At 44.1% G+C, this 16720-nt stretch overlaps 1 protein-coding gene across 3 annotated transcripts in view; it reads left to right on the plus strand.

Moving 5' to 3' along the window:
• The first annotated feature begins 245 nt into the window (after positions 1–245).
• Positions 246–16720, plus strand: part of GOLIM4 (golgi integral membrane protein 4) — a 30208-nt gene continuing 13733 nt past the window's right edge. For all 3 annotated transcript variants that reach the window (XM_048314501.1, XM_048314502.1, XM_048314503.1), the window contains exons 1-5: positions 246–781; positions 12795–12869; positions 14061–14110; positions 14848–14901; positions 15404–15554. In XM_048314501.1, coding sequence (XP_048170458.1) covers positions 595–781; positions 12795–12869; positions 14061–14110; positions 14848–14901; positions 15404–15554 — 517 coding nt within the window. In that variant the 5' untranslated portion in view covers positions 246–594. The remainder of the gene's footprint in view (positions 782–12794; positions 12870–14060; positions 14111–14847; positions 14902–15403; positions 15555–16720) is intronic.

The raw sequence follows: 16720 nt of genomic DNA on the forward strand, positions 1-16720 counted from the left end.
CCCGCTGTCACAGCCCCGCTGTCACAGCCCGTGTTCATCACCACACCAGCCCCGCTCCCGAGGCGCCCCCGCCCCGGGGCTGAGGGGATGAGGCTGGCGGCGGGAGGGGCGGGCGGGGAAGCGCGGCCCGCCCCGGACGGACGCGGCGGGCACCCAATGCGCTCCGGAGGGAGGGCAGAGCCCCGCGGCCCGACCCAATGAGGCCGCGCCCGGAGCGGGACTTCCTTCGGGGATCCCGCGGCGGGGGAGCCGCGGCCGAGCGGGGACACGTCAGTGCGGGACCGGGACCTGCCTTTGTTCCCCGCAGCCCCGGCCCGCAGCCCCCCCCGGCCGCAGGGACCGGCGCACGGCCGCAGCGACACGGAGCATCCCCAGCATGAGCCCCGCTGCTGCCCGCACCGGGGAGACCGCCCCGGCCGCCGCGGCCGTGCCCAGGGGCTGAAACGCTGGGCCGGCCCCGCCTCCGCCGCCCCTCCTTCCCTTCCTCTCCTCCTCCTCCTTCTCCTCCTCCTCCTCCCGGGGCCTCCGATGCCGCCGCCTCCCGCTCGCTGCTGAGCCGTGACGGGCGGGGGCCCTCGGGACCCCGCCGGGGACATGGGTAACGGGATGTGCTCCCGGAAACAGAAGCGGATTTTCCAGACGCTGCTGCTGCTGACCGTGGTGTTCGGGTTCCTGTACGGGGCGATGCTCTACTACGAGCTGCAGGGCCAGCTGAGGAAGGCTGAGGCCACGGCGCTCAAGTACCAGCAGCATCAGGAGTCCCTCTCGGCTCAGTTACAAGGTACTCCCTCGGCAGGAGCCTCTGCTGCCCTTCCCCAGGGCTTGCAGAACACCCTCCTCCTCCTCTTCCTCCGGCTCTCTCAAAGTTTTGCTCCTTCCCCCCCTTCTTTTCCTGCAGCCTGTGGGGTTGTAGGGTCTCCCCGCGCTGGGATCCCAGCCCCGCCGAGGTCAGGGTGAGGTTTTGTCGTGGATTCCTAGAGAGCTCTCATTCCCACTCGCTCCCACACAGCCTGCAGTGACTCTTATTCCCAAAGGACTGCACATCACTTGGCAGCTCCTGGCATAAAAGGGAAAGGCAGGCGTGCTGCCTGCTGCCCATCGAACAGTACAGACCGTGTCCAGGCTGGGATTTTTGTGGGCTTCTCTGTTGTCTTTGCAGGGTTTTAAACTGAACATCCATCTGCAGCTCCTGGGCAGCATAAACCTTAAATAGCTCCAGGATGGAGGAGAGGAGTATTCTAATAAAGTGTTTTTAAAGGGTGATTTAAAAGTAAAGTTCAAGCAAGTTACACGGGTAAGGCTATTCTATTACTTTTGGAATAACTTTGAATTTCTTGGCTTAAAGGTGCCACATAAATACAGATCCTTGTGTATCTTGGTTTAAGGATGCAGATATGGGTGTCCTGTAGTTGGAGATGAAAAGGTGTCTGTGTCTGACATGTGCATGCCCAGAAATCAGAAGCAAAGCAGCAGGGATGTACCTGAAACATCAGTGGTCTGGGAAGTGAAAGACCTCAGCACCTCTCTAATTGTCAAGTGCAAGGTTATCAGGTCAGCACAGATAAAGCCCAGAGCCAGCTTTCAAGTTTTCTTTCTCAAAATAGCATAGAAGAATCAGAGGGATCTGCTGTAGCAACACTAAACTTCAGGATGATCCTCAGCCATCCTTTTCCCTGTGGAAGCATCCATCAAAGCATGCCTGGCAGCACACAGTTTGTGTGCAGAGAGCACAGAGTTGGGCTTATGCTGTAAGATTCTTACTGTGATTTGTTCCTTCAGTGTGTTTAGTCACCAGCTGACACCATCGTTACCTAGTATTTCAATTTCAGGCCATTTCCAGGTAATACCGTGGAGCTTTTTGCCAGAAACCTTCATTTTAGTCCCGAAAAAGGTGTAAATGTTTGGCTGGGAAGTGGGTGTGTGGCAGATGGCTAAAGGGCTACTCTTGCTAGGCTGTGCATTTGCCAACAGGGGACACAGGAACATCTTGTTCTCAAGTTAAAATTTGACAAGTTGGCTTTTTCTGTCACTCCGGCTCTGCCAAAGAGGAGCATGCAACAACCTTTATCCTTACACAGAGGAGAGATTCTCTGGATCAGATATGTGAGGTCTGGACTTCTGGTTTGAACTTTCCATGCTTGAAACATTATTTTGAGTAGCCATCATCTGTCCAAGCATGTTCATGGGAGCAGCAGGCAATTGTGGGAGCTGCATTTTGTGTAATTCTCTTGCTTGTGTCAGTGTGTCAATGGGAAATGTGAAATATAGACCAGGATCTGATAACATTAATAGATTTGATGATCCATGCAATAAACTCACATGGTTCTGGGATCCATGCCAGCGTATCAAGCCCATTAAGCAGGAGGATTTATCTATGCCAAGTACAGTAGCAGTAAACCCTGTTTAAAAAAAATAATCACTGGCAATTAAGTCACAGAATAGAAGGAAAAATGTAACAATAAAAAATGGTTCTTTAAATTTTGCTGTGTTCTGGAAGTAGATGTTAGACCTAAGAGAGGGTGAGAGCCCAGAGAAATACAAAATGCAGCAGCAGCCACTAGCTGCCTAATATCCCACTGAAGGAAAGGGAAGTTATGTTCCTGAGGACTCCAGAGGATTTGGGAAATAAACTTTTCTTCCCTGTCTCTCTGCAGTGGCCCTGGATTTTTGCAGTAGGAGTTTGTTAGTGAGGAGAGCACAGGGAATTCAGAGCCTGTGCCCATGCCCAGCTCAGCTGGAGAGACACAAGCACAGTGCTGACTGTGATATCCACCACCAAACCCATTCCTGAACCTTTCCTATTTAACTCTTTGTTATGGAACAACAGGAAGGAATTCTCTTTAAGCAGAGACTTGGACACAACATAAAATGCTGACAGAAAATCCCATTTGCAGGTGCAGTATCTGACTGCACTTTGAACTTTTGATTTTAAATGACCTGGATTTTAAATAAACAATATTCCTGATGGCCAATGAAAACAAACCTCTAAGAATATCTGAGCTACATCTCTTGGCTGTCCAAAGATTATTCTTTGAGTTTACTGTTTTATGAGAACAATAAAATTAAGGTATTGCATTGGTAAAGTGATGCAACTTATCTTTTCCATGCACCATAACCAGTTTGTCTATAGATCCTGGACTAGAGATAACTCTGGGGCCTGAAATATGATGGAAGCACTCTGAAATCTTTTAAAAAGAAGCCAGTTGAAGGGCAAAGTTAAAGGAAAGGAGGGTGCTGTATCAACAGGGGTTGGTTTCTTGGTGTTCACAGCTCTCCTGGGTGATTAAATAAGACTTTAAAGCTGTGCAGAAAAGGATACCTTGGACTTCTATTTCCTGAACAACCATTTAATCAGGAGGCTTTTTATTTTTAAATGTAAACTAAAAAAATAAAAGGCAGCTTCTAAAAGTGGTGTCTTTGAGGATCCTGAGGCTGTATTGTGGCTGTGCCCCTGGAAGTCTGACTGGATTGAATCTCTTGGATGACAGTGAAATATCACCTGTTGTCTGACTTTTTGTTGGGTTTTGCTGTGACTGCTGGAGCCTACAAAGGCAGTTGCTTTCCTGATTGCACAGAGAGGAGCTTGTGAGTGCCCCTGTCAGGGCTTGTGAGTGAAACTTGAGTCCATTTGTGAAATGCCTGAGGTTCATGGACACTCCTGAGTTTATGGACATGGTTGTAGTGTAGGACCTGAGTGCCTTTGGTCTGCCCAAAATCTGAACCAAGATCCTCAGCTGTAGCTCAGAGTGCAGCTCCCATCACTTCCTACTGTCCCCCCTACTGTTTTTCACATTTTTATGGGTTTTTTTAAATCTATGTAGCTAATAACAACCTTCTTTTTGGTACTTGCCAGTTCTTCATGCCCGAATGAGCTGTTCTTTCTGTTTTTCCTTGAAAAGCCACCGTTCTTAGATTTTTATCTTTTTCATTGCCTTGTTTTGCTCAAACACAGCAACACATGAAGGAGGCTCAATCTCCTGGGAGTACGTAGGAAAATACCAGGGCAGAATGCACAGATCACTGGGAAATGGTGCAGGAAGAGTCTCAGAATCATTAACAAACACACCTGATATGAAGAGAGCTGCACGTGGTTCCGTTTCGGGGAGTTCTGCTCTCTCTGGTGTTCACAGCTCCAGCCACTCCACTGGGAAGTGTTTGTGCCCCTTGGAATAAGCCCAGGGTACAAAGGGAAGGATGGCAGACCTGGGGAACACAGTAACTGCGTTAGAAAGGCTGGGATCTTAAACTCGCCCCCTTTAGAGGATCAGATTGCAGAAGATTTTGTAAAGAACATCAAACTTTGGCATTTTTCTCTATCAAAGTTCTGCTGGGCGTGGAGAAAGTAGGGCTGCTTTTGTAATCCACAAAGGGAATACCAGGGGCAAAATTTAGAGATGACACAAAATTGTTTGACTGCTGAGAAAACCTAAAGTCATTGTTATCTATAAGGTCTTTCATAGAGAAGCTGATCTTCCCAGTAAGCTGATTATTTTTAAATCTCATTCTTTGAGCACTATATACATTTGAAATATAGAGATAATCTTACTTAGCATTTCTTAAAATGATAAAACCAAAACTTGGTGCTCTTTACCTCCTTTAAAAATGTGTCAGACTAAGTCTTGAATCGTTGGCCATACAGGAGCAGGCTTCAGTTGCTAGAACAGAACCACACTGAGAGCTGCAGGTGAGCCTGATTGTACCTGTGACTGCTGCAGGATTGAAAGTATCTACAGATGTCTTTTTAGCCCTTGCAGCTTCTGTCTTCTCATCCTCTGGGTGTTAAGTAACCCCTCGTGTACTATTTTAATCTGTTTAATCTGTTTTCATCCCTAATCCTAATAACAGCCTACAGTTAGTGCCTTTTACTATCTTCATTTTTCCTGCTCTTCCTCTGAGAGTCTTAACGTGTCTGATGGCTTTGTGCAATCTCTGTGCAGCCTGAGACTGTCCTGTGATCTTGGGAGCCCGCCCAGCAGGGACTATGGATTTAAAAGAGTTTTCCCTACTCTGGACAAGGTGTGGATTTCCTCAGAGGTTTCTGATCCAGTGCTAGAAAGCACCGGCTGTAAAGCGAATGTGGATTCCTCTGGACCTGTTGTGCTAATTCTCCTAAATCAAGACTCCCTGTGGGGTGACCTGCTAGGAGTTGGTCAGATCTGAGGTAGCTTTATGTGTGTAGAATTGCACAGTGCACCACAGTACTGGATCACAGTTCTGTGTCACCTTAGGGGTTCATATCTACCCTGAAAACTGCACAGGTGCCAAAGCTGCTCCGACATCATACAGATGTGGGTGTACTTCACTGTCACATCCCTCTTTTATAGTGCCTTAAACTTGTACCTTGAGTTGGCAGAGCTGGGAAGAACCAACACTAATTTGATGGCTCACATGCATCAGACAAGTAGAGCTGCATCTACTGCAGCTCCTGTGTGGTTGGTTGTTCTTCCTAAAACCAGAATCCTGAATTCCTGTCATTCCTATGACTTTCAGGCTGCACATAACACTGCAGCACTTATTTTGATGGTGTTTTGTTGCTGCCTGAGAGATCCATGGTAGCACTGTAAGAGGAAAGGTTGGTTCTGTGTGTACTTCCCCTGAAATGGCAAGGACAGCATCCCAAATTCTCCTACCTGGCTTCCTGAAAGGGAAAGCTTTGGTTTGTAACCTCCTCTGAGCACCTGGCTGCTGTACCTCCCTTCACATTTTCAATGGATATTTAATGTTCTAAATACTTGAAACACATGAAATGCTTGAAATTGTGCAGAATTTTAGTATGGAAGAGGTATGTGGTGTAAGGTATATTCATATATGCTTTTGCATGTACATATATGTATGTATATAACTAGATAGATACGTGTTTGTTTTGCAGCTCAACGTCAAGATTTGGGGTTATCTGGAATTATCCAGCTTTTACTCATAACCCAAGTACACAGAAAAGGTGCTGGAGCTCTGTTCAGATCAGTTAACTCAGGGAAGTTTGTTTTCCAGGTCCATAGCAGAATTTCCATGTCCAGCAGCTGAATTCTGACTTGAAAGATAAATTGAGCACGTGCCCATATTTCTGTTTTTTCATTCCTGTAATCCATGCCCAAGTGCCCTTTCCTTGTGGACGTAACAGTTCCAGGATAAATTTCTACCAGTGCAGCAGCATTTCCTCTGCACCCCAGCTGGTCCCTGGCTGAGGATCACAGAGCAGTCTGGGGGAATATTGAGCAGAATGAGGCAATACGGTGGGTTTGTTCCCTGGGTTTTGGTGTTCCCCCTCCCTGGTTTAACACAAGACCTGGTGGCCAACATGATGCAAAACAGATCCCAATATTTGTTACTGATGTTGATTTAAGTCTCCTAAAGCTTGTCAGTGATGGAGTTGAGTGGACACTTCAGAGCTGGGGCAGGAGGAGGGAGGTAGGATGGGTTGGTGGTGGTGAGTTTGCATTCTGGCTTCTTGGACAGTCATCTCCTGTCACATACTCCTGCCTGCCTGAATTCCTAAGCCTTTAAAACGACGTTCCAAGCACATTGCCTCACTGGGCTGGCGTTTGCTTGTCAGCCTGCAAGTTTGGGTGGGGCAATTTATGAGTAAGGCTTCCACCCTGTGTGAGATTAGAGTGCCCATTATAGCATCTCTGATGTGCTGGTGAGAATATTGCCAGCAATTTGTGGCTAACGGCGTTCACTTTCCTCTTTTTGGAATGGGATCCTTGCAGGGAAAAAGTCATTTAATGTGTCCTGCTGAAAGTCAGGTGCTGTTTTGAGGTTTGATGGTAATGAAAGCTAAATAAATCAGATTACTGAAAAAAAAGAGCTATACAGAACAAGTAATTAAAGCTGAATCCTTTGCTGGGTGATTTTTCTTGTGATTCTTTTTCAGGATTCAGGGGCATGAATTTCTAGTCTTGTTGGAGCCTGAGGTGAGCACTTGAGGAATCCAACCTGTTTGGATGCTCTCCTTGTTTAAGGAAGGGTCTTGTGAGCTGGATGCAGTTCTGATCTTTTTCTGGCCATGTAGCAGAACCCAAACTTTTTGAGATTTTCTGCTATGCATCATTAATTAAGAAATAAAAGAAACTGCAATTGCTCCACCTCGTCCTCTGTGGTTTCTCCCTCCCCTAAGGTATCTGAAATTAGCTATCTTATTTTCCTGAGGTGACTCAGATCCCAGAGTTTGGCAGTCATTTCCAGGGCTTAATTACAGAGATGATGAGAGAGAAGTATGGTCTGCCTGAGCTCCCAGAGGGCAGAGCAAGGAGCCTGCTCCTATCCACACTGACACACTCAACCAAGCCATTTTCAGTCAAAAAATCAATCACTAACTCAAACTCTTGATTTCTGGATGTAGTTTGTGCATCTATAGATTGGGGTTTTTTCTTCAAGGTCTATTTTTTACTAATTCCTGAATATAGATACTCATGTAGATCCTGACACCATGTCGATACAATCACTAGACCTGCATAAAATTGAAAAAAAAGTCTAAAATAATTTTTGACAGAAAGAACAGGCCCTTGTTTCCTGGAGCTGAGGGTTGAGCAGACCCAGAGATTCAGAGATGATGTGAGAAGAAAACTGTTGTCTCTGCAGCTTTTATCAAAGTTTGTGTATTTTTCTGCTAATTTACGTCTCAAATCACGACACCATTTTTCTTTGAACTATTTGCATTTATCATCACTCCAAGAAAAAAAAAAACCTTTATCATCTACTGGTGTATAGAAAACAGCAATGCAGGGTGGGATGCTGATCCCACCCACAGTACCAAGGGTTGGAAGAAACCTTTTGTTGAGTGCACTGGAAATCTTTTCTGGAAAACATGCTCTCCTTCCTGATAAAAGTCAGGTCTGAAGCCTATCTGTAAGGGATTAAATATTTAATCGCATTTAATACCCATTCTCAACCTTATTTTTAGCAGCAGCTATTACAGTTTACTGTTTGAACATGATAAATCCTTCTTCTGTCCCAACTTATCTTAAATCTGTTGTTTCCTAGAGGTGTTATTGACTTCTAAGAAAGGCTCTATGGGAAGCAGGGTGGAGTAAAAGGATTCTATTAAATGTGGATGCTTGCTCCAGTTTAGAAATTAATTTTCCTGTCATCCTTATGATTGAATAGAGGCCACAATGATCTCTTAGAAATACAAGTGTGTGTTTCTGAGGTAGAGTGCATTAATGTGCCAAATTCTCCAGCATTTCCCATTTTTCAGAACTGCAGTGAAGGCAAAACTGGAACCACTTACTGGAGCTTTTTGGTTAGAACTTCTTACTGGAACACTGAGTCAGAGGAACACATGTATTTTAATTGATAGCTCATTTTTGGTGCAGGATCTCTGAAAGCAGATGTTATGCTTTCTCTTAAAAAAAAAAAAATCCCCTGAATGTGAAGATCCAGATATTAAATACAAACTTTTCAAATTATTAATACTCTGAGCAAATTAAATGATGTGGGAATTCAGTCAAAGCAGAGGTCATTTTTAAGCACAACTGCCCATGCATGGTGTGGTTTTCCAGGGGGAATTTGACATGACTGGCTGTAATTAGACAAAGCCATTATTTGATCATGTGAGTAAATTGCAAAGTGTAGGAGTTTGTTTGGAAGGTAATTCTCATAGTGCACACAGTGCCAGCTGTGGTTTGCAGAGAGCAGAATGAGAGCAGTCCATCCCTGCCTGCATCTTCCGTAATGAAGCCTCACACACAAATCAGTTTCACGTTACCTTGGTTTCTATTTCTGTCCTTTTTGTGGAAATTCACACCAGGAAACTTCAGGGACATAAATTATTGAATAGCTGCAATATTTTGTTCAATATATGGTAAATATTGTGGCTTGGAGCACCCTGGGATAGTGGAAGGTGTCCCTGCCCATGGCAGAAAAAGATGAGCTTTAAGGTGCCTTCCAACCCAAACCATTCTATGATAAATAGATGGTTTCTGTAATGTTGTTTCCTTGTGCTGTACCTAAAACACAGATTTCCTAGTCTTTATTGTGGGAATACTTCCATTTTTGCTAAGATATTTGCAGTGTCACTTGAATATCCATTCATTGCTAAAGCCTCAGTTGAGTCTGAAATAGATGAAGCTCACACCGTGATGCTGTGGCCAGCATGGCTTGTACTGTGGTGGGGAATCCTGCTGCTTGTCCAGCAGCTACCCACAGTTTGATAATCTGTTTCTGATAAGATTACCAGTAGTGAAATCAGCGGATCTCCTTGTTTGAAAGCAGATTCACTGATTTAAATACTGGGCTGGAAGCTTGGGGAGCAGCTCTTGCTGTATGATTAACATCTCCTCACAGCATGAAATGTGTCAGAGGAGGCATGAAATGTCACCTGAGATCAAAATTTTAATTATTTTCATTGGATTAGAGAATTTATCCTACATCCCCTATTGAAAGGATTCTACTTTGGCTCATGGAAATGCTTTACTCTCAGCAGAAAAGCTTTTTCCGTGGGTTCACAGTTGAAATGGTTCTACTTGCAGGGCAAGAATGGGGAATGAACTGTTTTTATAGCAAGTCTGTGTTCTGCAGGCCTTGGCAGTGTCACTAGAGAAGTGCCAGTGTGGTTTACCCCACGCTGCTGGTTCAGCTCAACTCTGCCACAGTGTGAGGGAAAACAACACTGATAGTTGCCAAGACTACTGAAATCTGCTGGTTTTAAGTGAAAGATGTTACTGTAAGCTTGGAGAATGATGACTTCAGAATTGTGTTACAAACAATCATGTTGAAATTAGTAAAATTTCTTGTATCATGTATTTTTGAATCCCAGTGTAATCTTAATTTTCCAGTATGTAAGGTAATGGGAGCTGGGTCATTTTAGACTCTGGGATCATCTTTCTGATCAAATGATTAATGTAGCACGGTCACAAAATTGCTGATAATGTAAACTAGGCAGTGCTTTCTTTTAAATGTACAGTAATGGCTTATTTGCTTAATAATGGCTTTATTGCTTAGAGGTACAGAGCAAAGATAAGAGAAGGAACCTTGACTGTTAAACAATCTCAATTTCATCACCTCCCTGACTCCTGTGTTGCAATTAACGTTCAGCACTGGTCTGAGTGGTGTAATCTGGGAACATGCAGGGCATCCCACACCTCCCTTCTCCCTCAATTCCTTTTCTTTATGGGGAAAATCTTAAGGACTTGATTTTATTGGGATGAGTTCCAAGACTGTTCAGTGTTTCCTTGTTGAAGGTGAAAGGTGTTTATTGATCTGTGAGGTTACCAGTTCAGTTTCTGGGCTCTGTGAGTTTGTGGTTCTTTGTTCATTTGTGTAGGTTACATTCTATAGGTAATTTCAAGAATTAAACTGATACCTGCAGTAAATCCAGCTTTGGAATAGGGCCTGTTAGCTATTAGATTAGATGACAGTATTTGTCCCCATTTTTTTTACCATTCTATTAAATATAATGGTGAAGTAAAGTTCAATTATTTGTGCAAAGATCCGTACAAAATTAAAAGCTTACCCTAGGAAGAATTATTTGTGCATCCCAGCCGTGGGATTTTGTCAGATTCCTTATGTAGGTTCCACCCCTTCCTGGGGTGGACTTTTCTCGAAAACCTGTTTTTCAGTGTATTTATTTCATTCAGATTCTTGCTCAGACATCTTATATCCAGGCTGGCAGCGAAGTAGGAGAAATCCCTGCTGTAGTAACAAGCCCTTTGTAGTCTGGGCTCTTCCTAAAGTTCCTAACTGGTGGAAATAATTCAAATTTATGGGAGATTAACTCCTGTATGTACTTATAAAATCTGACCTGCAAGCTACTCCCCAAAGGAGCAAGTGAGAAAACATGGAAGCTGTGCTTTGTTAATAATTATTCTTGATCAACACCTTCAGTACATTGTACTCGATGGACTTTTATCAGAGAGAAATGTGCTGAGCCTACCAGTAACTGAACTCAAAGGGCAGAGGTGGAGGAGGAGGTTTTTCTTGTCCTTTTTAGCCACCTGAGGGGCTGTTTTAGGACTTCTCCAGCTTTGTCCCAGTATTTCAAGGGTTGGCACACAGCAGGTAGAGGAGAGGATGCACTGCCTGAGTTCAGACTCTGCAAGTGCAGGGTGAAACCCCGAGCTCAGCAGGGATTCTCTGAGCTCTGAGAGGTCCCTGAACCCCAAATCCTGCCTTCTCCTGGCCCTTTCCTGCTGCCCCTGTGATGGGTTTGCTGTGCAGGGTTTCCCCCCACACACACACTTGTTAAAGCACCGGGAGGAGCCGTGGAAGGTGCACTTGCAGACGGAGCAGTGGAATGGAAAATGCTCCCTCCAAATCCATTTGTGGTTTCGCGTGTTTGCCAAAAAGCCTGTTCCACCCCGATTGCATGGGAGGGGAAGCCTATTATGGATTTTCATTGCTCTCCTGAGCTGCTGTGCTACAACCACTGTTCCTTTTGCACAATAATTCAGCGTTCACCACCTTCAGGGCCTGAATAAAACCATCACTGTACTACTGCCTTTTTTATTTTTTCTTCCCCTTCTCCAAGCCTGGTAGTGACTTTGTGAATATTCATTGCCTGCTTGTTTTCCTACAGAGGGTGTTGATACTTTGGCTCATCTTGACTGATGCCCTTGACTTTTGAAGATAAATAGCAAAGTGGAGATAGGTGCCAGGGATTGATTAGCAATCCAGCTTCTGAGTCAAAACGTAAACACTGGTAGATAAGGCTGCAGAATGCACCTTGGTGGAATAAAGAACATGTTTTAAGATGCAAGAGGAGTTTTCTGTGGCTGCCAAGATACAAATCTTTATTGGGCGCTTCTTGTTGAAGGCTTATGCTCACATTCTCAGAAAAATGAGTTTCCTAGTTTTGATGGAAAAATCACTCATTGTTTTAATACAAATTAATAACTCATTAAAAGAATGCAAACTGTAATTTGGCAGTGAAAGGCATTTGTGTTAAACTGAGCTTAAGCACATGTAATTGTACTATTAAACACATATAATTGTATATTTCCAGGAGTTTCAATCAATATCTTTGCTGCAAACTTGGCTGTTTCAGATAATGAGAGGTGAGGAAAGGGTAAATAGGGTCTGATGTGCCACCCCCAAACTCCATGTCCAAAGCACAGGCTGAATGAAATCCTGCTTTACTGGCAGCCAAATGGGGAACTTTGTGCCAGAGGATGTTGGATGTCCTGAACACACCTGGATACAACAAACAAAGTCATAAATGTAACCCCCATTTTGGGATGGTGTCTGCAAAGGAATCATGGGCAGCTTGGACAGTCTTTGGGAGTCATTTTTTCTGGGAGACAGTGCAAAGGAATGCTGTATTCCCAGTTCTTGGAAGAATTCAGGGTGGCTCCCGGGTTCCCCATGCCTCAGCCCAGGCAGCCTGTCCAGCGCCCTGCTGCACCTCTGCCCTTGGGCATCTCCCTTCCCTCTTTGTGACGCTTCGTGTGCTGCCAGGAATTCCTCTGGCAGCAGAGCTGTCCTGTCTTATTCCCTTGTCTCTGTGCAAACAAGGCAGGGGAGGAGAGAAACGTGGAAAATGTCCCTGCATTCCTGAGAAGGGAAGAGGGTTTGGTAGCTCCACCACAGCTGGCTGCCTCCATAAGCAAATCCCTCGCCTGCTTATCCCATTCCATGTTTAGCAATGCAAATAACCCAGGATTTGGGATCGATAAAGCGTGCAAAAAGGAAAAAAGTTCCTGTCACAGGGGATACAAACTGCCCTTTGTCCCATGACCTCATTCCACTTGGATTTTCCTGGTGTATTCCGTGCCAGCACTCACTGGGTGTGTTGGGGTGGGTGGTGTGGGGTTTGTGCCTGTTACTTTTTAAAGGGATTTGTACAAAATTTCTCTTCTCAGTTGTGTATGAGCACCGGTCAAGATTAGAAAAGTCATTACAAAAGGAAAGGCTGGAACATAAGAAAGCGAAGGAAGGTAAAAATGTGCTTTTCACTTTGACATTTAGCTTGATTATAGTAGAAAGTAATTTCAAATGGCTTTTCTTCAGTTTTAAATGAGCTGGATAATATATTAGCAATATATTAGGATCCACTTGGCAGAGTTGTGCTGGTCTTTTGCTAGTTCTTTTTTATTTAATCTTTTTTAATCAGATCTTTTAAAAAGCAATCATCTTTTAAATACTATTTACAAATGACTGCAACATGAAGTAATATACCCAGAGACTATGTTTGTATCCATGTGCATAAAAAACCCAACACTGTGGGGTATGGGCATGTGTAAATGCTGTCCTGGCATGCCAAAAATTCAAAACTTGTACCAAAACCGTGGGATCTTTTCCTGCATTCCATCAACGGGAAATTAAACTTGGAATCAGTACCTTTACGTGTTCTTTGGGGTGAGCACATGCTTACATGCCTTTTCCTGATTAACACTAAATTCTAGGTGTGTGTGAGGGGCAAACACAAATTGTACTTCTTAGACCTCTGCCCTCTGTGCAAGTTCAGCAGGATCCCATCCTCTGAGTTTCCTCAGTCTCTAAATTCACTGCAAATTTTAGAGTAGAGCCTCTATTCTTCCTAAAACTGAGGACTCAGCTGCTGAATTAAAAATATTACTGTAGCAAAGCTGACAAGGAGGAATAAACGATTCTCACCGTGCAGGTCTCAGTGGGTTTCTGGTGCCATCTAGTGTAGAATGGTCCTGCTGCTACCCAAGGGTGAGACACCTTTTCAAACCCTGAAAAGAGAGAGGATCGAGGAGCAAATGAGGAAATGTTTTATTATTTCCAAGAATACACGATTTATAAATATCCTTTTCCTTTTGAATGATGCTCTTGGGCCTCTGCTGGGAGAGTTAATGTAGCAGATTTAATTACCCATCTGTAGTCTTGAGCCTGAACTCTGCATCTCTCACTGTAATATGAAACTTTAAAGTGAAGATATATTATGAAATTCCTAAAAGAAAATATTTTGTCAAAAATTGTGCATTTTGTCAAATTCTCTATAGGTTGTTTTTCTGTTTTTTTTAAGATCCTTTTGAAAATTTTTTCTGCATAAATGTTCAGCTCTTAAAGAGAATTTATGTACCCAACAGCCGAGTTATTCAAGCACAGATTCTCATCCTCCTGGTGTTTTTTTCATCAGTACTTTTCCTTTTATGTTGCAGATTTTCTTGTTTATAAACTAGAAGCACAGGAAACACTAAATAAAGGAAGGGTAAGTCATCATGCCTAGCACAAGTTTTTAATAGCTGATGCTATTTGAGTTGCAAGGAAAAGGAAATGCTTTGCAATTATGACTGTTCAAAGGAAGAGATCTTGCAAAATACTAATTGAAAGAGCTCTCACTTATCCCAGTTCTACTCTGCATTCGTAAGTGCTCTCCAATTCCTAATTATTTGAGCTATAGTGGGAGATACTAATATCTCTCCAGAAAATTAATTCAGAAAATAATCCCCTGTTTATATTACGGTAGTTCAAACGTAATGTTGTTATATTTAAGGGGAAAGGGGAATAAGAAGGTGTTAGAAATCTTTTTGTAGCTTAGCCCCCAGGGAAAAGAACAGTGACAGCTTTCTAACACATGGGCTTTGAACTGGAAAGTATAAAAACATCAAGAAACTTTGTTTTATGTACCAAGTGCCAGAAGGAAAGCTCTATCTGGCAGAGGATCCAGAGACCTGTAGAGAACTCTTCATAAAGCAAGTAAATTAGGATTTTATGGCTATTTCATGTTGAAACTGGGGAGCAGTTTGGGAGCTGAGTAACAGGAGTTAAAATAGGTTGTTGCTGCAGTAGGTGCAGAGTGTAGGAGCTTGCTCTGCTCCAAAGCCAGGGGAGAGATGGATTTGTTTCCTGGGGAGCTGTATCCCTTGGCTGGTGACTCCCAAAAGCTGCATGTGCCGAGCTCAGGGGGATGCCAGGGGGTTTAACACGAGTGCTTTTGTTTTGCAGCAAGACTCAAACAGCAGATACAGCGCCCTGAGTGTGCAGCACCAGATGCTGAAGGTGGGTGACTGGGACAGCAGGGCCCCTGAGGAACTGCTTGTGCTGGGAAGACACGGCCTGGCTGGGCTCTGGTATCACTGCAGAGTGGCAGGGTGTGGGCAGTGCCTTCCTCTTACTTTTGAAAGGTGGTTTCCTGCAGTTTTTCCTTGTCAGGCTTTCCAGTGGGTAATTTAATCTTACCAGATGCAATTACTTGTAGGGAACACCGACTTATCAGCCCTCGCGTCGTTTGACATGTAGGGGTTTTCTTAGACACATTCAGCAGCTCCCAGGGGGACAGTGCAGCTCTGGGGTGAGGTGACACAGCCCTGGAACAGGAGCCTGCTCATCACAGAGATCATTCTGTGTTTGAAAGGAGCTGCAATGTGCATGCTTTGAATAATAACCTTCCTGTTATGAATGCTTCCTATTCATCTGCACTTATTAAACAAATTGCCAAAGACAATATTAGCCAGATGTGCAGATACAGAGCTGTTCCAGTGTCCCAACTTGGTATTTGCAGAGTCAACACGAAGAACTAAAGAAACAGCACGCTGACCTTGAGGAAGATCACCGAAAACAAGGAGAAGAGTTCAGCAGGACATTCAGTGATCACAAGGAGCGATACCTGCAGCTGCAGCAGGAAAAGGAGCAGGAGATCTCCAAGCTGAAGGGTAAATGTAACCTGTGTCTGGCTGCCCACATTAAATTGGGTGTTTGCCATTGTGTTCTGTGTGGTGTGAGAGAGGCATTTTCTCTGTTCTCACTCACAGGTCATTTGTGCATCTTCTGCCTCCTGGCAAGTTACATTTTATTGATGATTTTCTGTGGCCTCTCTCTGAAATCTGTTCAATGTGCTCTGTGTTTCTGTCTGGGTTACAGAAATAGCAAAAAACCCAGCACTTAAAAGCCCGTCAAGCATCAGAGGTTGTTGAGCCAGTTTTTAATTTTTAATTCTAAGACTTGTATAAACCTGAAAAAAAAGGTTTGCCTCTTCTTTTTTGTAACTGAAAGGCAGTTTAAGAGTATTTGCCACTGCTAGCAGAGATGTAATTGTGCCTCTTTATGAAGTGACTTTATTTTCATTTTATACCTCCTTTTTCCTTGCATGTACCAGCTCCTCTGGAGCATGTTGCACCTGCACACTTGGATGCTGAATTCAGTTTTTATTCATGGCATCCAGTTTCCTGTTCGAGATTCTGGGCAGTTTTCAGGCCTCTTCCATCCTCATTACACAATTCCATTGAACAAAAGGATGGGGCTGTGTCCATCAGAGCCTTCTTTGCCTCGTGTCCCTAACACAGGGGTTGGTTCTGGAGCTGTTTGCAGCTTTGTCTGCAGAGGGTTCTGCAGGCAGGGGTTGTTTGTTGGCTCCACGTCAACATCATGTAAAAAGTGGGAATAGAAGCCTCTCTCCCTGACCCAGAAGCTTTTGGAGCGTGCTGGCCATCTGGGCATCCCTTAAAAGGAGTAGCTGGGTCTTATGACAGAAAATTCTCACTTGCCAGATGTGATGTGGGGAAAGAGAGGAGGGTGCCTTCCTCTCTGCCTTCTCAGGATTCAGATTTCCATAGGGAATTCTGCCATCTGCAGCGCCCAGCGGGAGCAGTGATGCAGAATTCCAGGTGCAGACTGGGTGCACCGATAGAAAATTTCACCAAATGTTAAAATTTTCTGCTTGAAAATGGAAAGCTTTTTAATAGGGCTGGGGAGAGAGGTAAGAAAAACAAGCCATACAATTATTCTGCTTAATTCTTACTGCAGCAGTCGTGTGGGATTTTATGTAGATTGTGTTATAGTCTTAATTTTGCTGCTTAGCCTGCTGTTATAAATCCAGCCA

Source organism: Corvus hawaiiensis, chromosome 10, assembly GCF_020740725.1.
Source record: "Corvus hawaiiensis isolate bCorHaw1 chromosome 10, bCorHaw1.pri.cur, whole genome shotgun sequence".
Lineage (NCBI taxonomy): Eukaryota > Metazoa > Chordata > Aves > Passeriformes > Corvidae > Corvus > Corvus hawaiiensis.